This window comes from Carcharhinus amblyrhynchos, chromosome 16, assembly GCF_965287045.1.
Source record: "Carcharhinus amblyrhynchos chromosome 16, sCarAmb.v2.hapA, whole genome shotgun sequence".
NCBI lineage: Eukaryota > Metazoa > Chordata > Chondrichthyes > Carcharhiniformes > Carcharhinidae > Carcharhinus > Carcharhinus amblyrhynchos.
Window position 1 is genome coordinate 51,136,074 of NC_137339.1, and position 24,151 is coordinate 51,160,224.

Consider the following 24,151-nt stretch of genomic DNA (forward strand, 5'->3'; position numbering starts at 1 on the left):
AAGCGCTAAAACTTAAACTAATAGTCTAGTGTAATACTGAAGTGCTCCGCTGTCAAAGATTCTGTCTTTTAGGTGACACATTAAACTGAGCTCCATCTGCCCTCAAATGAATGCAGGAGAAGGAACTTCTCACCAATACCTACTCCTCAACCAATACCAAAAGAAGTTTACCCAGTCATTATCACATTGTTGTTTCACAGACTTTGCTGTGTTTCTTACAACTGTAATGACACTTCTGAATTGGTTGCAAAGCATTTTGGAACATACTAAGGTTATGAAAATGTTAAATAAATTTGAGTATGTCTTTCTTTTCAGAAGGCAAACCTACTTAAGCTTACCATTGTAAACTGCTTGCTTGTAGGTTTAATTGGAGTCATCATCATTACCAGTCTCTAGAATCTGTGCATTTACTACACACAGCCCATTGATCAATGATCAGCCCATTGGTGCCAAATTCATCCTCTTATCCAGGGATAAAACTTTCCTCCCGAATGATCATTGATCATTTCTCTGTTGATCATTCATCAATCTGAAAAATCCTTTGAAGTGGTAGTGATACAGATATGAATATGCTGTTAAAGGCAAAATACTGCAGATGCTGGAATCAGAAACAAAAACAGAACATGGTGGAAAATCTCAGTGGGTCTGACAGTATCCGTGGAGAGAATAGAGCTAACACTCAAATCAGGGTGATCCTTGTCTGTAACTGCAACAAATTTCATTACCTACCAGCATGACAGAAACCGTGCCAACTCAGAAATGACAACGACTTGGAGAGGGTTAGAATGGTTTAGAGAGAGTTACTGCCTCACGGTCTGTTAAATGATGAGTATGGAGAGAGGCGCTTGAAAATTACGACAACTGAAAGCTTTTCTTGGGTAGCTCACACAGCTGGTTAGTTAAATAGCAAAAGTTATAGGTTTAGAGTAAGCTCTGTTTGAATTTTTCCAAAAGCACTCTGCTAAAATAGCCAAAATCATGTGAAGAATTTATTTGGCATATTCCAGCAAAGTTTCTTCTTCAAACCTGAATCAAACACTGGTCCTGATGACATTGGAAACCAAGTTTCAGCCTTGAAAATTTAAGTCCAATAATGGGGTCACCTTTTCTGATCCAGGGAAGTAGATTGTGATGAGGTGGCACTGTCACTACAGCCCTCAGACAAATGAACATTGATTAGGATGCTAGATTATATAACTAACACCACAATTTACTCCAGATGAAACATTAATGTGTGGGATTTCAATTTTATTGACCTGCCAATTCTCTCCTCTAACCTCTTTTAGAAGGCAATGAATTATGTTTGGATGCAGTTCAATCAATGATACAAACACGCCAGTGAATATTCTTCACATGCAATGTCTAAAGGAATACTCAGCTATTGAGACATGAAGTCTAGTATATTTTCCTCATATGTCACTTTTCAGTTTGTAGGCCACAGACTCATTGTCATTATGTAGGAAATGTAGCACAAACATGCCATTCAGTCCAACTAGCCATGCCAGCATCTAATCAAACCTCCTCCCATTTTTCCTCATCTAAATCTACCATCATAACCACCAATTCCCTTCTCCCTGATATGTTTATCTCGTTTCCCTTTAAATACACCTAGACTATTTGCTCCACTCTTTCCACGGTAGTGTTCCACATTCTCAACATGACTTGCATGAAGATTCTTCTGAATCTCCTATAGTATTTCTTGATGACTAACTTTGACCTCTTGTTATGCTCTAACAAGAGGAAACATTCTCCCTTTAAGTCACTCGATCAATGTAATTCATAATTTTGAAGAGCTCTATGAAGATCGCCTTTTAGCCTTTTATTATGGGAGGAGACCTACAGCCGGTCATCCTTTTCTGACATGTATAACCATACATTTATGGTATCATTTTCATAAACCTTCCCTAAACCCTCTCCATGTCTCCCTATTCTTTTAGTAATATCTGAACAGAACTGAAGTGTGGTGTAACATAGCATAACTTTCCTAGTTTTTTCAATTCTATCCCTCTAGAAATACTGTTAGTTTACTTTATGGCCTTACCAACCAGTGGCACAACTTTTAGTGACTCATGTATTTGCCCTCTGAGGTTCCCTTTGTTCCCCCATCACCATTTAGACTTGCACCTTCCAAGTAGTAAATGACCTCGCTATTCTTCCTATCAAAATATATTATCTCACATTCATCAAGAATGGGAACCTGAGTTTATTCTTCCCATATGCACTCTGAGCTGAGAAATGTATTTATTGCCCACGTGAGTCTGGAAGCATCACAGACAAGGGGTGAAACTGGCAACTTAACCACATGACAAATGTATTCACTAAACTGTCAAGGGAGCCTACTTGGCTCTTTCAGAGCAGTTGAAGTTCAGGGGAACTCTGGACTGAACCTTCCTCAATCATCCATAGCGGGCACTGGAACTGACCAAATTAACCTTGCTCCGAAATGATTCATGATCAGCTAGAGAATCTACACACAGGACCTACAGAGTGAGACTAGTACAGAATTAGCCAGACCCAAAAGATCATCATTCCCCTTTTTTCTGTTCTGAATCTGGAAATCTCATTACTAACCAACATCCCATCACACACCACTGGCTTACTGATTTACGTGCCTTGAACATATAAAGTCGTATTTCACCACGTCTTCTACCAGAGGCCTAAAGATGAACTTTCATTTAAAATAAAAATCACAGTTGGCCTGCATCCAATGAAAATTGTGCTTACTTAAACATCTGAGGGAGATCATTTCTGTCTCCCTTTGGTTTAAAGTAAATATATTACCCGAATGGTGTTGAACCATGCAGACAAAAATAGGCAACATTTTGGTTAGTGTCAAGTTAATTGGTCTCAACAGGCTAGCTCACTGCAATTAGTTTTAGTATACCTGGTTGGCAGTTAGTGAGGGGAATTAGCTAATTCAAAAATAACTTTATTCCCCTGCAGATATAAAAGATCCCATAGATTGGAGCAGGGGTGTTCTCCCCAGTGCTTGAGCCAACGCTTATACCTCAGTCAACAAGAAAGAGAAAAAAAAAAATCACATTTCTGTTCACAAGATTTTGCTGTGTGCATATCGGTCACTGTTTACTACACTTCAACAGCAACCACATTTCAAAAGTATTTCACTGGCTGAAGAGCATAATTTCCCAAATTTTGGATGCCAAGGCTGTGGTTTGATTCAGAATGTACTGGTGATCAGAAAAGTTGCAAATTTAAAACTTCTAGATTGTGTAGATCTGTACTTCTCCCAAATGTTAAATCACCTATTCTTTTTTCAGTGGCTCTCATTTACTTAACATTCTTTCATCAGACATAGCCATATCTTCACTGAAACAGAATCACAACAGTGCTTTTTACCATTGCTTCTGCGATGGGTAACAGATTTAGTAACACATAGTACTAATTGTGTGTTGAAATAAACTGGGGGAGTGGGTGTGGGGGAAAAAGGAGAGAAGACAGGTTGGGAGGGGGAGGTGAGTAATATAGGCTAACACTGTACTAGATCTGTTATTACAACTGTAATTTTAGACTTTGTACAAATTGTACAGGTAATCTTAAGACACATGAAAAAGTAACATACTCAGACATAAAACACCTAGGTATAAAATATAAAGCAGTGTAGTTACTAAAATTACATGCTTTCTTATTGCTACAGTGATTTTTGCTTTTTGTACTGTACCACAACTTGTTCTGAGCATATAATTTGCATAAATTATTCAAGTTTAAGAAAAAAATCCACACGTCTTCACTTGATGCTACTGTATAGTTAATATATAAACAAAATTTTCTAAGGTATCTCTTTATTAAAAGAGAAATAAAAATGTCATTTGCAACTGGAATTCTGAGGCCAAATACAAGGGGTTACGCCTTGCTTTGTATTAATTATACCAACATTGTACACCTGCTGTTGGTTGGACCAGAGGAGCCAGATCTAATGATGATCACCATATTCACACAATGCCTACATTTAAAAAAAATCTTTTTTAAAAAGACTATGAATGACCAAAGACTAACATTTATAATTTGTAGCAAAATTTGGTTTATGTAGAAACAAGCCATGTTTGCATTTGGATAGACTGAAATGAGTTAAAGCTAAAATTAAAAAAAGCAAATGATGCTGCAAAGTCTGGTCACTTGTTAAAGACCTCACTTCTTAAGTGGTTAATTTGCACAATTTTGTACTTTTTTATATACTAAACAGCATTTTTCCTTCTTTATAAACCAGAAAAAAACTAAACTACAGATAAATTCCCTACCTTGAGCTAATGCTGCAGATAGGGCTGACAAAGCTGTACAGCGCAATCAAACATACTTACATCTTAGCTCATTTTACAGGTACAGCCATAATCAAGGCACAAAGATCTTCTACAAGTTATTTTCAATAAAGTTGTACAAAATAATACATTTTACAGTCTGTACAAGAATAATAATCCAGAAGTAAAATAAACAAAAATGAAGGGAAGAGCAATGAAGGGGAAGGGAAGAGGGAGAACCAGAAGAGACAGGAAACAGAAATAATTGGACCAAAGTCCAGTTAATAAACAAAGCTGAAAGGTTCAACTGTGGAGAACTAAAACAGTGTGTGAGATTAATTCTTTCTACAATCACAGGCCAAAAGCAGTTCATCACGTTCTAGGTCCAAGGACTGCCAGACTTTATTTTTTGTTTAAAAACTCCCCTCTAAAAAGCAGTGGGGCTTTATCAGATTTCGCTCTATTTTTTGCACTGTTCAGAACTGCAGGAATTCAGCATCTCCATTCCATACCTCGTCAAGCCTGGATAACATCACAGAGGAGGTCTAGTCTTGGCACCTTCGCATTTTCTGTTGCTGTGAATGGATACAGGATCGATATAATGAGCCCACAACAGCGTTGATTACCCTGGAACAGGTTTTCCCCCAATTGTATGTGGGTTTTAGTTTTATTTTAGTCTTTTTAAATCCTTCAAGTACTCCTTGTTCAGGGCGTTTTGTTTTTCGGTTTTGTTATAGTAGGGAAACCCACATGGAAATGGCCATTTAGGTGATGCCATCTCACACTGTCCGGGGGACAGAGGCAAGCAAGAAGTTCTGCTGTTGTCCAGCAGGGAAAAAGTGGAGGGGTGCATTCGGAGAGAGGCTGCACCAGTTCTCTTCCACCCTGTGTGGGCAAGTTAAATGAGGAATAAAGAGTCCAAGACACAAAGACAAGTGCTCCCCATCACAATAACTCATACTGACGAAGGTGCATACGTTGAATAATGTCCCGACAGTCATTGAACACCCTGCGGATATTCTCGGTATCCACTGCACATGTGAAATGAGGGTAGCAGTAGTGCCTTCCATCGCCGCTTGCTGTGCTGATTCTCTGTAAGACAAAGGAAGAAAATAGCTAACCTTCTATGCTAACAAGTTTAAGCTAGCTCAAATAAACTGCAACAAGATACTTTTACAGGACAATTTGCTACAAACTCCAATCATAAGAACATAAGAAATAGGAGCAGCAGTAGGCCATCCAGCTCCTCGAGCCTGCCCCGCCATTCAATAAGATCATGGCTGATCTGTCGTGTCTCAGTTCTACATTCCCGCCCTCTCCCCATAACCCTTAATCACCTTGCCTATCAAAAACCTATCAACCCATGTCTTAAATATATTTAGCGAGGCAGCCTCCACCATTTCAACGGGCAGAGAATTCCAGAGATTCACCACCCTTTGAGTGAAGAAGTTCCTCCTCAACTCTGTTCTAAACCGACCCCCCTTTATCTTGAGGCTGTGCCCTCTAGTCCTACTGTCCTTTGAGTGGGAAGAGCCTCTCCACCTCTATCCTATCCATCCCATTCATCATCTTATATGTCTCAATGAGATCTCCCCTCATTCTTCTAAACTCTAACGAGTACAAGCCTAGTTTATTCAGCCTCTCCTCATAGTTCAACACCCTCAACTCCGGTATCAGCCTATAAACCTCCTCTGCACTCCCTCCAAGGCTAAAATATCCTTGCATAAGTGCGGCGACCGAAACTGCACACAGTACTCCAGCTGCGGCCTCATCAGTGCCCTGTACAGTTGCAGCAAGACCTCCCTACTTTTATATTCAATCCCCCTCGCTATGAAAGCCAGCATCCCACTCGCCTTCCTGACCACCTGCTGCACCTGCAGGCTGGGTTTTTGCGACTCATGCACAAGGACCCCAAGGTCCCTCTGCACCGTCGCATGCTGCAGTTTTTCACCAAGTAATGGTCCTTCCTACCATTATTCCTACCAAAGTAGACAACTTGCCAACATTAAATTCCATTTGCCAGTTCTTGGCCCATTCGCCCAGCCTATCTATATCCTTCTGCAGTCTCTCCACACCCTCCGCACAATTTGCCATTCCACCAATCTTGGTGTCATCAGCAAATTTCGACACCATACACTCGGTTCCCTCCTCCAGATCATCTATATAAATGGTAAATAGCTGAGGTCCAGCACCGACCCTGGGGCACTCCACTAGTCACCAACCGACAATCCGAATAGCACCCATTGACCTCCACTCTCTGCCTCCTATTTGACAGCCAATCCCCTATCCACGCTAACACCCTACCCCCAACTCCATGCCCCCTTACCTTCTGTAATAACCTCTCGTGAGGCACCTTATCAAACGCCTTCTGAAAATCAAGACAGATCACATCCACCGGCTCTCCTCTATCCACCGCCCTAGACACATCCTCATAGAACTCCAATAAATTCATCAGACACGACTTCCCCTTAACAAAACTGTGCTGCGTCTGCTCTATCAAACAATTCTCCTCAAGATGCCTCGCTATTTTCTCCTTGATCACGGATTCTAACATTTTACCTACAACAGACATTAAACTAACCGGCCTATAATTCCCTGCCTTTTGCCTGCCACCCTTCTTAAACAACGGCGTAACATTAGCCGTTTTCCAATCTTCCGGCACTTCCCCGGAATCCAGCGACGTTTGGAAAATAATCACCAAGGCATCCACTATCACCTCCGCCATTTCTTTCAGAACCCTTGGATGCATTCCATCCGGTCCTGGGGACTTGTCCACAATCAGTCCCTCCAGTCTGTCGAGCACTGCCCCTCTAGTAACAATAATGTCATTCAGGCCCTCCACTCCTACCATCCTTCCATTGCTAACACCCGGCAAACTATTCACGTCCTCCTCCGTGAAGACAGAAACAAAAAAGTTATTCAAGGCCTCAGCCATTTCCCCATCCCCTACCACTAAGCCCCCCTCTCATCCTCTAAGGGTCCAACATTCACCCTCGTCAGCCTCTTCCTTTTTATTTATAAAAACTCTTACTATCCTTTTTTATATTAAGTGCTAGCCCAGCTTCATAGTTTCTCCTACCCTTCTTTATCAACGTCTTTGTCATTCTTTGTTGACATTTAAACCTCTCCCAATCCTCTTCTCGCCCACTACTCTTAGCTACTCTAAACGCATCTGCTTTTAATTTAACACTTTCCTTTACCTCCTTCGTTAGTCACGGCTGATTATCTCTCCTCCTACGATCCTTTTTAACCATCGGAATAAATTTCTGCTGAGCACCAAGAAAGATCTCCTTAAAGATCCTCCACTGTTCCTCAGCAGTCCTACCTTCCAACGTGCTCCCCCAATCAACATTCGGCAATTCCTCTCTCATCCTACCGTACTCCCCTCTGTTCAAACAAAGGACACATGTCCGGGAACCCACTTTCTCCTCCTCCATCTGCATCAGAAACTCCACCATACAATGATCACTCTTCCCAAGAGGATCCTTTACCACCAGGTCCCTAATTCTACCCGCCTCATTACATAACACCAGATCCAAGATAGCTCGCTCCCTCTGATACAATATCCACTGATACAATATTACCATTATTTGATTTTCTTGGTCAGCTTATATCTATGCTATAGCTAAGAATTTCACCATACTATAGCCTTTGATTTGAGTTTTGATTTGTCACACGTATTAACATAGTGCAAAGTATTGTTTCTTGCGCACTACACAGACGAAACATACAGTTCAAAGGTGGCATGGTGGCACAGTTGGGCAGCACGGTGGACAGTTGGTTAGCACTCATGCCTCACAGCATCAGGGACCCGGGTTCAATTCCAGCTTGGGTCACTGTCTGTGTGCAGTCTGCATGTTCTCCCCGTGTCTGCATGGGTTTCCTCCAAGAGTCCGACAGACATGCTGGTTTGGTGCACTGGCTACGCTAAATTGTCCCTCAGTGTACCTGAACAGTGTGGCAACTAGGGGACTTTCACAGTAACTTTGTTGTCGTGTTAATGTAAGCCTACTTGTGACACTAATAAATAAACTTTATTAAATAAATTTTAAGAGAAGGAAATGAGACTGTGTAGAATATAGTGTTACAATTATAGCTAGGGTGTAGAGAAAGATCAACTTAATGCAAGGTAAGTCCATTTAAAAGTCTGACAGCAGCAGGGAAGTGGCTGTTCTCAAGTTGGTTGGTATGTGACCTCAGGCTTTTGTACCTTTTGCCTGATGGAAGAAGATGGAAGAGAGAACGTTCGGGGTGCGTGGGATCCTTAATTATTCTGGCTGCTTTGCTGAGGCAGCGGGAGATGTAGACAGAGTCAATGGATGGGAGGCTGGTTTGTGTGACGGATTGGCCGACATTCATGACGATTTGTAGTTCTTTGTAGTCTTGGGCAGAGGAACCATACCAAGCTGTGATACAACCAGAAAGAATGCTTTCTATGATGCATCTGTAAAAGTTGGTGAGAGTCGTAGCCGACATGCCATATTTCCTTAGTCTTCTGAGAAAGTAGGGGCATTTGCGGGCTTTCTGAACTATAGTGTCAGCATGGGGGCACCAGGACAGATTGTTGGGGATCTGGACACCTAAAAACTTGAAGCTCTCAACCCTTTCTACTTCATCCTAGTTGATGTAGACAGGGACGTATTCTCCACTATGCTTCCTGAAGTCAATAACAATCTCCTTCGTTTTGTTAACATTGATGGAGAGATTATTGTTGGCGCACCAGTTCACCAGATTCTCTATCTCATTCCTGTACTCTGTCTCGTCATTGTTTGAGATCTGACACTACGGTGGTGTCATCAGCAAGCTTGAAAATTGAATTGGAGGGGAATTTGCCACATTGTCATAGACATATAAGGAGTACAAAAGGGGGCTGAGAACATAGTCTTGTGGGACACCAGTGTTCAGGATATTGGTGGAGGTGGTATTGTTGCCTATCCTTACTGACTGTGGTCTGAGAGTTAGGAAGTTCAGGATCCGATCACAGAGGGAGGTGCCAAGGCCCAGGCTATGGAGTTTGGAGACGAGTTTCATGGGAATAATAGTGTTGAAGGCTGACCTATAGTAGTCAACAAATAGGAGCCTTTTTATAAGTACATATTACTGCGCTCTTTGCTAGTCCTTTAAGGCATTCCTTTTAAAACTGGGTTCCAATAGTGGATTGTGGGGGGAGGGGGCATTGTTGTTGAAATTTCAGGTCAGTAATAAGATATGAGCAATATGTGGACCATTACATTTTTTGTTTTATTTTACTGTTAATTAAGTTTTCTATAATCTTGGTACTGTTTCACTTTTGGCAATGCTTTTTTTTTTAAGACAGCAAGTAGTAGAATATCTATAAGTGCATCAATATTCGGAGGAACCTCTCCACACATAATCCAATGTCTACTGATTGCTTTGCCTATTTTGTATACATTAAAATTCTCTCGGCAGATAGGAAACACCCAACTCGCTGGGGTTTACTGGTTGTTCTTTTCCAGTTTTCTGAACCTAAGGGGCTGGGGATTCTTTGAAAAGTTCTCTTAATGAGCAGGCACCTGACTAACCACGTGTAGGAGACCTGCTATTTTAAAGAAACTTTCAAAAAGTTTCTGAAATGCGTCAGCAGTGTCTCACGTTTACTCCACAGAAGGTTTTACATAAAATAGGAATGTTCCGTAATTTGTCTTCAATTGCAAAAGGCAACTGAATTGCATTATTGGAACAGTTTTATGGTTTGCATTATAATGTTTCTAGACTGAAAGAGATTGCCTGGCAGCAGGACTTTGTGCTACAATTGTCTGTGTCAGCAGCTGGTGATCAAACAATCCAGGATTTGCATGTGGACTTGAAACTTTATTTGAAGTGTGTGTAGAAAGGCTAAAAATCAATGAGAGCTAGTGATGCACCCCTTGCTACATTCATGTTGCATCCGAACAGATGAATTTCAAGTTTTACCTCCCAATTTGATGATGATGTGATCATTGTGCAAGTGTGTAAAATTGTTCTTTTGAGAGGATAGTTTCTTCAATATTTTATACATGACTTGTGCAGGTAATTACTGAGGACATAAGAACATAAGAAATAGGAGCAGGAGTAGGCCATCTAGCCCCTCGAGCCTGCCCCGCCATTCAACAGGATCATGGCTGATCTGTCGCAGTTCCACATTCCCGCCCTCTCCCCATAACCCTTAATCCCCTTGCCTATCAAAAACCTATCAACCCGCGTCTTAAAAATATTGAGCGAGGCAGCCTCCACCACTTCAACGGGCAGAGAATTCCAGAGATTCACCACCCTCGTGAAGAAGTTCCTCCTCAACTCCGTTCTAAACCGCCCCCCCCACCCTTTATCTTGAGGCTGTGCCCTCTAGTCCTACTGTCCTTTCTGAGCGGGAAGAGCCTCTCCACCTCGATCCTATCCATCCCATTCAACATCTTATATGTCTCAATGAGATCTCCCCTCATTCTTCTAAACTCTAACGAGTACAAGTCTAGTTTATTCAGCCTCTCCTCATAGTTCAACCCCCTCAACTCCAGAATCAGACTAGTAAACCTCCTCTGCACTCCCTCCAAGGCTAAAATATCCTTGCGTAAGTGTGGCGACCAAAACTGCACACAGTACTCCAGCTGCGGCCTCACCAGTGCCCTATACAGCTGCAGCAAGACCCCCCTATTTTTATATTCAATCCCCCTCACTATGAAGGCCAGCATCCCATTCGCCTTCCTGACCACCTGCTGCACCTGCAGGCTGAGTTTTTGCGACTCATGCACAAGGACCCCGAGGTCCCTCTGCACCGTCGCATGCTGCAGTTTTTCGCCATGTAAGTAATAGTCCTTCCTACCATTATTCCTACCAAAGTGGACAACCTCACATTTGCCAACATTAAGTTCCATTTGCCAGTTCCTGGCCCATTCGCCCAGCCTATCTAGATCCTTCTGCAGACTCTCCACACTCTCCACACAATTTGCCGTTCCACCCATCTTGGTGTCATCAGCAAATTTCGACACCATACACTTGGTTCCCTCCTCCAGATCATCTATATAAATGGTGAATAGCTGAGGCCCCAGCATCGACCCCTGGGGCACTTCACTAGTCACCAACCGACAATCCGAATAACACCCATTGACCCCCACTCTCTGCCTCCTATTTGACAGCCAATCCTCTATCCACGCTAACACCCTACCCCCAACTCCATGCCCCCTGACCTTCTGCAATAACCTCGTGAGGCACCTTGTCAAACGCATTCTGAAAATCAAGACAGACCACATCCACCGGCTCTCCTCTATCCACCGCCCTAGACACATCCTCATAGAACTCCAATAAATTCGTCAGACACGACATCCCCTTAACGAAACCGTGCTGCGTCTGCTCTACCAAACAATTCTCCTCAAGATGCCTCGCTATTTTCTCCTTGATCACGGATTCTAACATTTTTCCACCTCAAACATTTACTTCCACCTCAAAATCACTGCCTGTTTCTTTATCTACCCATCCATCACATCAATTCTTCATCCATGCCTTTGTGACTGCCAAATCTGATGCTTTTCTATTTTCCCATCTTCCACTGGCTCCACTTACAGTGGATTATCTGTTGTTCTACCTTTACACTTTAAAATATCGTTTTAGGTTCACTTTTTGTATCTGATTAAGTATCTTGCATACTCTTGCAAGATCCCACCTGGAAACAAATCTGTGGATGAAGATTCCCAGCTCATCAAGCTGCTTCTCATTACCCATTTTTCCAACACTGGGGATCAGCATTGTTATTGTGTGTTCATACAACAAACCAAACCACCCCCAGCAGGGTATCCTCATACTTATTTCAAACCATCCTGGCAGTGTTACTTACTATTCTATTGTGCCTTTATATGAGTATCAATCTGCATTAAGTAATCACCTTTAACATAATAAAATGTTTTAAGTGAACTTGATAGACATACCAACAAAAATGGATTTTGAACCCAAACCAAAGGAGAAGTTAAGAGATGAGTAAAATCTTTGATTGAAGTACATTTTTAGTAGGGTCTTGAGAAAAAGTAGGCGATGAATAAACTTAGGGAAGTAATTTCAAAGCGTGGTGCCCAAGCAGCTGAAGACATGGTGCAAGAGGAATGGAAACTGGGAAAAGATAGGGTAGTAGTAGGATTGGAAGAAGTTACAAAGATAAAGGGAACTCATCAAGAGCTTTAATCAAGCGGAGACAATCATTAAATTTGATCATAATTTTGAGCGACACTACATTCAACATTAAACATTCACTGCCTGCACTACCATTTACAAGATACACTGCAGAAACTTGTCAAGATGCCACTGACATCATCTTCCAAACACACAACCTCCAAGGGTAGCAGACGCATGGAGACACCACCACCTGAACAATCCCCTCCAAGTCACACACCATCTTGACTTGGAAATATATTGGCCTTCCTTCAGTGTCACTGAATTATAACTCTGAAACTCCTACTGTATTAACACTGATATAACTACACTATATAGACTGCTGCAATCCAAGACGATGCCTAACATCCCACCCTAAGAGCAATTATCTGCATTCATCCAATTGCGATCTCTTGATTATCTCTGGTTTTAAATGCTCTGCCACTGGTGATCTGGGATTCCCTCCCAAAATCGCATCAATTCTTTATCCTCTGTTTCTGCCTTTAAAATCTTCTTTAAAACCTACTTATTTGACAAGCTTTTGGTTGATTGCCCTAATATCACCTTATGTGGCTTGATATCTAATGGCCCTGTAGTGTCTTCTGGCATTTTATTTAGATCACTATATAAATTCTTGCTGGAATTAGGGATGGCAATACATGTTAGCTGTGACAGTGACATCTACACCCCATATGACCAAAAAAAATCCAGGGTTCAAAAATATCGCTACAGAGATACTCACCAGGAACTCATCTCTGATGAAGTACTTGGCCCTTGTGACCCTTGGATCTTCATCAGGCTCAGGTGATGCTGCAAAGGTAAAAACAATTATGTTCATAAATAGAGCTTTGACTTCAGTACCAATTAAGCTTGGTTGCATTATTTTTTGAAAAACAAGAAGCATTTCCCTGCAAAACACACCATTTCTAGAATTCGAAGGTAACCCCAACGTGATCTACAACACTATATGATCCACACGGGCAACAGATTTTGGTACTTACAACAATTTTAATCACCTCAAAAGTTACTATCTAAGGTAGGTTATTCTACTTGTGTCAAAACTTTGCTAAAGTTACTTAGAGCAGTATCTGTGATTAAAGTGCATATTTAATGGAGCTTCCCCACCTGTGGTTGACACGGCACACAACTGGGTTTGATCATTTCCCACATCTCCGTCCCCACCCCTTCTCCACTCCTCTAGTCCTTGCTTTCCTCCACATTCAAGGATCATCCGCCACCATTTTTGCCAACTCCAGCAGAATGCTACCATGAAACACATTCCTGCCCCATGACACTCTGGTCCACTATTCCATCACAGCCAAGTCCCTATCACCAAACACGGAAGGCGCAACAGCTGCCCCTTTTCCTCCTCCCTCCCCACTGATCAAGGTTCCAAGCACTTCTTTCAAGTTCAGCAACGTTTCACTTGCACTTACTTCAATTTGGTTTATTGTATTTGCTGCTCCCAATGCTGTCGCTGCTTCACTGGGGAGACGTTTTGTGGAACACCTTTGCTCTGTCTGCAAACATGACCCCAATTTTCCAGTTCCTTGCCATTCAACTCCTCATCTTGCTCTCATATCCATATCCTTGGCCTGCTGCAATGCTCCAGTGAAACCCAGTGCAAGCCCAAATGTTGAGTTTGGCAGCTATTCATTTAGACCTTTCTCCTCCACCTTAAACCCCTTTTGTAAAAATATTCCATACATGTATTGCCAATGATTCCCCCCCCCCCCCCCACCCCCACACTCCCATCTGTCTTTTGTTCTTAGTTGCCACATCTTGTTGCAATCTCTCACAGCTACACATTAAAATCGAACACATTCTCCCTCTCTTCAGTTCTTCGATTTCTGGCTTGGGTCACTGTCTGTGTGGAGTTTGCATATTCTCCTTGTGTCTGCATGGGTTTCCTCTGGGTGCTCCAGTTTCCTCCCACAGTCCAAAAGATGTGCGGGTTAGGTTAATTGGCCATGCTAAATTGCCCCTTAGTGTCCTGGGTGGTGTAGGTTAGAGAGATTAGTTGGTAAGATATGGGGATAGGGCCTGGGTGGGATTGTGGTCAGTGCAGACTCAATGGGCTGAATGGCCTCTTTCTGCATTGTAGGATTCTATGATGATTTCTGATGAAGAGTCAAAAGGACTCAAAGCTTTAACTCTGCTTTCTCTCCTTACAGATACTGCCAGACCTGCTCAGTCTTCCCAGCAACTTTGGTTCTTGTTTCAGATTCCAGAATCCGCAGTATTTTGCTTATTTAGTTTTAAGAACCTGGTTTCCAAGTCAGATTGCTAATGTCATGATGTAATTATCCTTCCTGCTACTGGTCATAATACAGCACACTATGCAGCTTATATAGGAGCATCATTTTAGTTCCAAACAACACTCAATGTTACAATACAAAATAAAACTTAAGTACAAAAATAAAGACACACGCATGATTCCTCATCAAGGGTCTGAACTATGACTTGGCTTGGTCCAATTATCCTCCTAAGACAGCTTCACTTGGGTCTGTACAACACCATGGGAGATTGAATACTGCTGTAACAAATGGATGTTTTAGTATGTAATTAATTATTTATTAGATTCTTTCAATTTTGTTGAATATGGAGGGTTAAAAATTTGGATTAGCTCTTTCCACCAGATGAATATACATATCTGAGGATGATGGATTTAAACACCTCAGAACAAGGCAGAAATATAGCTTAGTTCAGTAAGCCTACTTCTTGAATGAAGATATATTTGCTTTAGTTTTGCTATTATCCTTTGGTGGTGGTGGTGGGGAGGGGCGGGGGGGGGTAGTATGTTCAGTACTGATCAATGTGGCAAGTTATTCCATTCAGTATACTGTGGGGCTGTTTGTGATTGACCATCTAAAAGTAACGAACAGCGTAGGATTGTTGCACATAATTTAACTGCTCAGAATAGTAAAGAACATCATAGGATAAGAACAAAGAAAAGTACAGCACAAGAACAGGCTCTTCGGTCATCCGAGTCTGTGCCAATCATGATGCTGGCCTAAACTAAAATCGTACACACTTAGAGTCTGTATTCTTCCATTCCTGTCCTATTCATATATTTGTCTAGTTGCCCCTTAAATGCTGCAATCGTACCTGCTCCCATCACCTCCCCGGGCAGTGTGTTCCAGGCATTCATCACCCTGTGTAAAAAAACTTGCCTCGCACACCTCCTCTAAACTTTTCCCAATGCTCCTTAAACCTATGTCCCCTAGTACCTAACTTTTCTACCCTAGAAAAGAGCCCAAGGGATTGATGGGATCCACCACTCTGACTATCCACTCTGTTCATGCCACTCAATCTTGTAAACCTCTATCAGGTCATCCCTCAATCTTTATCATTCCAGCGAGAACAAACTGAGTTTATCCAATCTCTCCTCATAGCTAATCTCCTGAAGTCCAGCAATATCCTGGTAAACCTCTTCTGTACCCTCTCCAAAGCATCCACATTCTTCCGGTGGTGTGGTGACCAGAATTGTACACACTATTCTAAATGAGGCCTAACTAAGGTTTTGTACAGCTGCAGCATGACTTGCGACTTTTTATACTCAACGTCCTGACTGATGGTGGCAAGCATGCCGTTTGCCTTCTTGATTACCTTATCGATTTTCAGTGATTGGTGAACATGTACGCCTAGATCTCTCTGCCTGTCAATACTCCTAAAGGTTGACCATTTACTGTATAATTCCTCCATGCATTGGACCTTCCAAAATGCGTTATCTCACACTTGTGTGGATTAAACTTCATCTATTATTTCTCTGCCCAAGTCTCCAGCCGGTCTTCATCTTGCTGTACCCTCTGACAATCCAATTTTTGGCTCATTTTTGTGAATTTACTAATCAATCCAGCTACATTTTCCTCCAAATCATTTATATATAATATGAAGAGGTCCCAAAACTGATCCCTGTGTAACACCACTCCATTCTAGTTACAGTGCTCCATTCAGGAAGGAACCCATCTACTGCTACCCTCTGTCTTCTATGACCAAGCCAGTTCTGTATTCATCTTGCCAGCTCTCCTCTGATCCCGTGTGACTTCACCTTTCGTGCCAGTCTGCCATGAAGTATCTTATCAAAGGCTTTACTGAAGTCCATGTATACAACATCCACTGCCTTTCCTCACCTATCATCTTCATCACTTCCTCGAAAAACTCAAGTTAGTGAAGCACGACTTCCCCTTCACAAAACCATGCTATCACTAATAAGTTCATTTGTTTCCAAATGTGAGCAAATCCTGTCATTAAGAATCTTTTCCAATAATTTCCCTACCACCGACATAAAGCTCACCAGCCTATAATTTGTTGGATTATCTCTGCTGCCCCTCTTGATCAATGGAACAACACTGGCTATCAAAGAACAAAGAAACTCACAGCATAGGAGCAGTCCCTTTGGCCCTCCACGCCTGCACTGATCATGCTGCCTGACTGAACTAAAACCCCTAACCCTTCCAGGGGCCATATCCCTCTATTCCCATCTTATTCATGTATTTGTCAAGATGTCCTTAAAAGTCACTATCACATCTACTTGCACTATCTCCCCTGCAAGGAATTCCAGGTACCTACCACCGTCCGTGTAAAAAACGTACCTTGTACATCACATCCTCCAGTCCTCTGGAACTTCAATCAATGAGTTTAGCCAATGAGGATACATAGATCTCTGTCACGGCCCCAGTAATTTCCACCTTTGCATCCCTAAATATTCTGGGTAGATCCCATCAGGCCCTTGGGACTTACCAACTTTAATGCTTTTTAAGACGCCCAATACTACCCCCTTTTTGATATCGACATGACCCAGAATTTCCACACACCCTACCCTGGGTTCTTCATCCATCAAGTTCCTCTCTTTGGTGAATACTAAGGCAAATTATTCATTCAGCAAAGAGGGCAATAATAAAGAAGAAAATATAGATAATGCTTGCATACTTTTGAGGAGATTCGGCATAAGGTTTAGAATAATGAAATGAGTTAGAAAGATTCATGCAGAAACCAGTTTCAAGTCAGTTGCATATTAGTGGAAATTAAAATGAAAGGAAATGTATAATCAGGAGATGCACAATGATCAGCTGATTCAATATTATCCAGTATACACCATCACTCAATGTCAAAATTACACCCAATATATCTGAAATGGGCTGCTAACGTACTGCGAATACGTATTTACATTTGCACATGTTTCTTTCTCACAAGAAATAAAACTTTTCCATCTTCTAGTAAGTATACAAGGCTCAACATTGTCACCTACTGGCGTGGTAGCATATTGCTCAAGAATGATGCCAATAGCCTAGTTCAGAGCAAGTCACCCAATGTTACTTAGGAGCTGTTCATTCTAAACCACGAGTCTTAGGGAAGTACATGACTCAAGTCTGCTAACTCCATGGTGAGGTGCCAGTCCGTATCCTTATTCCACACCCCGCCCCCCGGACTTCCCCAGTACTCTCTGCACTTTTTAAAAAGTGATATATATCAGACCCCTAGCCTATCCATAGCTTTTATAGAAAAATAAACCTTAACCCCCACAAAATGGCAGCTCTGGTTGAAAGGAACATTGTTCCCTTTGAATTCAGAGCAATCTTTTCATTTTAATTTCAGATGGTTAGAAATAGCACAATGAACGTTAGGCATATTTCACTGAAACTACAGTTAATAAAATTGTATGTATGCAGACATTCCTGGCTACTAATTAGTGCTGCTGGAAATAAATCTCATGTACGGAAAATCACAAGTTTGCACACCACGCCTGGAACCAACACAGAAACATCTCTTGTTTTAAAGAGAAAGTGCTTACCATCATCAGGTGTAGTGTAACGAGCAAACTCAGGAAAGTAGTCCTCGATTTTAGATTTTCCTGCCAACACTTTCTCTGCCAGCAAATCCTGCTTATTTAGGAAGAGAATTACAGAAATGGTCCGCAGCCACCTAGATTTAAAAAGAAATTCCATTCAGTGACCAATATCCCACACAAAAAGAATGCTTCCATTTGTTAAATGTTGAATTTGGCTGATCTACAGATTTGTTTTCTACTGCAGACTTGCAGCGTCAGTCATTCTCTCACTTTTTGTAATTTATTCAGCTCCAGATTGCTTCACCAATATTGCTAATTCCGTGAAAACATTTTACCACCAGCATTCTCCACCATTTGTTTCAATATACTGGTCTCCTCTCCTGACTTGAATATTTGATGATCACTTGCCATAACTGATAATTGCCATCAATGTTAATGCTATCCTGAATAAATCTGGGCAATCAATAAGCTGTGATGCACTTTGCTTCTTTGTGCTCACCATTTTCAGATACTTATGTCTGTCGTCATCACTGAAATTGATTTGACTGGCTTGGATATTCTTTATGCACAGCCAAAAGAATACAAGCCAAATGCACAAAATGAAGTTCCAGCAGATGGAACAACAAACTAACCAGTGTAGTCCATAGAAAAAAAATTGGAGTTTTTCCCCCACAGGATAGCACCTACGCAGCACTCCTGCATTGCCAGAACCTGCCAAAGGACGGACTGTAAAGTTGTGCCCCAACAACAATGCTAGGGTCCGTTTTTTGCCCCTGCAATTGATACAATGGTACATTAAGTTGTCCATAGCAACTGCTCTCCAAGAAGCTAAATAATGAGCAGGAACATACTGCAAAGGAAAACAACAGATCTTTAATCAGTAAATTGCACCCTCTCCTGACTGACTGATATGGCAAAAAAAACTAGTTCAACAAAATGGTGAACAATTTTACTGATTTAATTTTAATTTGTTGGTAGCTTTCAGTCATAATCTTAAAATTATAATAGAAGAGCAATCAGAATGCATTTTTTAAGAAGCACCAAACATTACTGAAAATCACAAATTCTTTCTTCCTCCTCCCTCCCCTCCAAAAGAAAGACTGTGGTGCTGGGTCACTTGGAACTTCTAATACTGATATTGATAAGATTGGATGTTATTTACGGGTACTGGTACTTAGGAACAAGTGGGAGTGGCATAGTGGTAATATCACTGGAAGAGTAAGCCAAAGGCCCAGGGAACACAGGTTCAAATTACACCATGGCAGCTAAAGGAATTAAGTCAATGAATAAAAATGTCTGGAATTTAAGAATAGCACACAATGGTTATGGTTGTTGGAGGTCAGCAACATTGACGATTCCTCAGATATACAGCAGAACCTGGACCTGGCTTGAGTCAAGAAATAGCAAGTTCCATTTACACTGCACAAATGCTAGGCAATGACCATATCCCCATGACAATCATTGGCATTAGTATCACTGAATCCCCCACTATCTACATCCTGGGGGGTTATCACTGAACTGGACTAGCAACATGAATAGTATGGCTACAAGAGGCTGGAAAATCTGCGGCAAATAGCTCACATCTCCTGACACACCCAAGCCCATCTATCATCAATAAGGCACAAGTCAGGAGTGTGATGGAATACTTTCTACATGCCTGGGTGAGTGCTGCTCCAACAATAGTCAAGAAACTCAACATCATTTCAGGACAAAGCAGCCTATTTGACTGGCAGTCCAACCACCGCTTTAAAAATTCAGTCCGTGTACCACTAATGCACAATACCAGCATTGTGTACCATTTACAGACTGCACTGCAACAGCACATTAAGGCTTCTTTGACACTATCGTCTAAACCCACAACTTCTACTACTTAGAAGGGACAAGGGCAGCAGATGAACAGGCTGAGCACCACCTGCAAGTTCTCCTCTAAGTCACCCACCATCCTGACAAGGTGACATTTAATCATTTCTACCCTGTTGCTGGATCAAAATCCTGGAACTCCTTCCCAGCAGCATTGTAACTATACCTACATCAGATGGACCGCTGCATTTCAAGATGATGGCTCACCATCACCTTCTTGAGGGCAATAAGGATTGGGCAAAAGCTTGACTAGCCAGTGACACCAACATCCTTTGAAAGAATAAAGGAAAATGCGGGCAAAGTTTAAGTTTTTTAAAAGTTTATTTATTAGAGTCACAAGTAAGCTTACAATAACACTGCAATGAAGTTATTGTGAAAATCCCCTTGTCAACACACTCTGGCCCTTGTTTGGGTACACCGAGGGAGAATTTAGCACCTAACCAGCACATCTTTCAGACAGTAAGAAGAAACCAGAGCACCTGGAGAAAACCCATGCAGACATGAGAAGAATGTGCAGACTCTGTAGAGACAATGACTCAAGCTGGGAATCGAACCACCGTGCCACCCAGAACAAATGAGGACTTGTCTGGTAAATGGGCCTTAGGTATAGATCAGCGATGATCAAAGTGAAATGATTAACTCTTGTTCTGATGCTTCAATATTTATATGAGTTATAAACTTACCTGTTGTTCCAGATGCTTTTGAACAGATTGAGCGCTTCTTGGAGACGATTGGTCTGATTGTCCTCTCGTATAACCATGTTGTAGCTACTGCTTGCCACCACAAATATGATAGCAGTGACGTCTAAGAAAGAAGAGGGTCAGAGGAAAAAATTAATTAAAAACAGTCAAAGAAATCAAATCTATTTACTTGGTCCAAAATAACGTGATATATTGTTTAATACTGACTTGAATAAATAAGTTATCATAGTTCAGTAATAGATATGTTCAGAAGGAAGAATTCTGGTGATCACTGTATTAATATCATTGAAACAATTTATAGATGATCAGTAGAATAAGCGAAGCAGTTTTTTTAAACCAGCAATTTTGTTTTCCAGCAACTGGAAATAAAGTCTGAATTTCATGGAAGTGGAGATAACGGCATGCCATTGATCTTGGCAAAACGAGGGCAGATCAAAGTTCAATAATCAAAATTATTTCACATAATCCCTACAGAAGGTGGCCATTCAGCTCATCAAGTCTGCATCAACTCTGACAGATCCCAACCCTGTAACCCCACTGATCCCCCTAACTGACATATCCTGGGACACTAAGGGACAATTCAGCATCACCAATCCACCTAACCTGCATATCTTAGGAGTGTAGGATGAAACCTGAGCACCCAGAGGAAACCCATGCAGACATGGGCAAAATCTGCAAAGTCCACCATGCGACCCTCTGAAATTGTAAACTTCAGTTCTAAGTTCTGAAGATGTGATTATAAAGGTGGAGGAACGCAACTAACATGTAAATTATTAAAGGTTACAGATAAAGTGAACGTAGGGCTTTACTTCAATGGAAGTCAGCCAATGGGGCAAGTGTAAATTAGCAAATGGTAAATCTAAAACAGATTTTGGGGAAATTTAGCTGTCTGAACAATTGGAATAATCTGTAGTGGAATAAAAGACATTAGCAAAGTTCATGATATATTTGGATGCTTGAATGTGTGGGTTGAGGTAGGATAGGCTGCGTCTCCTGCCAATGCAATATGGCCAACTGACATCCGTCTGCTCGTGTGCACCAGTCACCGCATGTGTGGAAATCCAAAGATGCGCATACATCAATTTACTCTGCACACTGTCTTAGCTTTCTAACTTGGTTATTTTAGTATGCTCTTAGTTTGTGGATTCCATACATCACTTAGCTGGCAGGTTGCTTGGAATATCTAGCTCACAAGCGTTTCTAATGACACCTGGAGAAAGTGCTACACTGTTTTACTAGGAGTGAACAGGGGCAATGCAGAATCATTGCTAAACACTGATAAATCATTAAAGTGTGTTGAATGTATGTCATCACTCAATATATAAGCACTGTGACTATATGTTGCTAAATATTCAGTGATCTGAAAGATTCAGTCAAGACAGAAAAGAAAAATGTGGCAATTTTGTACTGAGTTCACCAAGTCTAATGGTTTAATGAAGAGGCAGAATTCTACTTAAAAGGTCTACATATTCTGTCATGACCTCAAATCTCTTCAGTTTAAGAATGATCAGTGATGTTGCAGGACTACATATGATTTTGGAAGTACAGAGAAGGCTATTTTGATACAGTTTTTGAAATTAAATAAGTTGGGTTCATGTTATACACTGTCCCCTAAAAAGGTAGCAGTGGTGCATACAACAGCGTACTGAACAGCGTTGTTAGTAAACACTGCTTATGCTTACAGGACACCGTTAAGGCTGACGGAATGCCCTAAAGAACCTCACACAAGAAGAAATGGGTGCTGTGCCTTTATGAGACAGGAGAAGATGATGAAAAGCTGTTTGAAAACACAAGACCTTTGAAGATAGAGGTTGAGACTGAACGGCTCAGGGACGAAATTGCAGAGAATAAAATCAATACAACTGAAGGATTCATTACCCATCATAGATTGGAGACAGGAACACAAAAGGCCAGAGCCCAAGTCCTGAAGAATCTGAATCCAGACTCAACAGGTGGTGCAGTAATTCAGGAGATTGTAAAGGGGGCGGGGGTGGGGTGTGTGCGTGTGTGTGTGTGTGTGTATACGCGTGCTACACCTGCATACATAAATCTATGATCAATATGAAGACCACCAATGGAAACAGAAATTTTGTGTTCATCGCTGAAGATGTACCAAAATACTTTGTGTGGGAAAGTGGTGTTAGGTACAGATGGACACTGATGATAATATGGAGGTGAAAATTAAGTAATATTGTCTATGGACAGCATATATCAGATGAAATCAAATCCAATGACGAATAGAAAGCCAAATTTGCGAAGGGGTTTTGGTAAAGGAGGCCTGTCTTGCTTGCCAGGTGTAGCTGACTGACCCACATCAACTTGATTAAAATTAATTTAAAAATGATGGCGTCTGTGACAAGGAAATGAAGCTTTTAGTAAAGACTGGAAATTATAGCTTTTATCTGCCCAATATTCAACTGGAGGAAATTCTGGTTCATCCCGGACAACATTAGATTGGCACTCTAGATACCAGGTAAGTTATCACAGGAGACTCTAGCTGCATATTGACATACAATTGGTAATTGCATCAAACCTACGGATTCACAATGTCTGAACTTAAAATGGTTTACAATGGAAATAGCTACAGATATTTCTTTTGTGCATAGTACATTATAGGTCTCTATTTTGTAAACAACATGCATGACCCAATCCTTTTCTGTTCAGTCTACCTGCTGACATGCACTCACTTTCTTCCCTGTCACTTTTTTTTGTCAGCTTGCTCCTCTCTTGCACGTATCCATTTTTTTTCTGGTCTGTCCCTTGCTAAACCTGGTTTCCGTGTCTTTCAGGAAATTCTTGCTTCTCACTACTCTTCATTTTGGTTTCATTTTAAAGGGTTCATTGATGTAAATAGTAGGGCCTGCAAACACAGATTAAACTTCCAAAAATATTGACTGCATACCTCCAACTTCCTCTGAAGCAATGTAACACTAGACAAATCTCTCAATGCATCACTTAAAAAAAACACATACATAGTAGTTGTAGCATATATTTTAATACAACCAGCTTCCTGTGTAATAGGCGTTCCTAATGGTTTAGCAAATTTATTTCGCCAGTGGATAGATCATAGGTTAGACATCCAGTTTGTATTTGCATTAGCCAACTTCAATAGAGGTAGCAGTAGTGGACTCAAATTGGTTTCAATGCTAGTTGAGTTAGTAGTCTAATCTAGCCAGAGTTCTCACTCCTAAATGCTATCTCCATGATTTTTCTGCAAGCAGATATTTGAATATTGGGTGAAAATAGGACTGGATTTAGCTGTGTTGAAACTAGACTAGAGTCTAGTTTCAGCACAACCTTCTGTGTAAACCTGCAGAGGCCCAAACACCAGGGGATTCTCCTTTCTTTTCAAGATTAATCATGTTATTTAATGTATGAATAGAAAAGCATGATGTTGTAGACTAAGTGCAATA

At 41.3% G+C, this 24,151-nt stretch overlaps 1 protein-coding gene across 2 annotated transcripts in view; it reads right to left on the minus strand.

Moving 5' to 3' along the window:
- Positions 1–3,499: 3,499 nt before the first annotated feature.
- gnas (GNAS complex locus) overlaps positions 3,500–24,151 on the minus strand; it is a 365,649-nt gene continuing 344,997 nt past the window's right edge. For both annotated transcript variants that reach the window (XM_080205084.1, XM_080205085.1), the window contains exons 9-12: positions 20,721–20,841; positions 18,181–18,311; positions 13,129–13,196; positions 3,500–5,345 (exon numbers count right to left, since the gene is read on the minus strand). In XM_080205084.1, the coding sequence (XP_080061210.1) occupies positions 5,199–5,345; positions 13,129–13,196; positions 18,181–18,311; positions 20,721–20,841 (467 nt within the window). In that variant the 3' untranslated portion in view covers positions 3,500–5,198. The remainder of the gene's footprint in view (positions 5,346–13,128; positions 13,197–18,180; positions 18,312–20,720; positions 20,842–24,151) is intronic.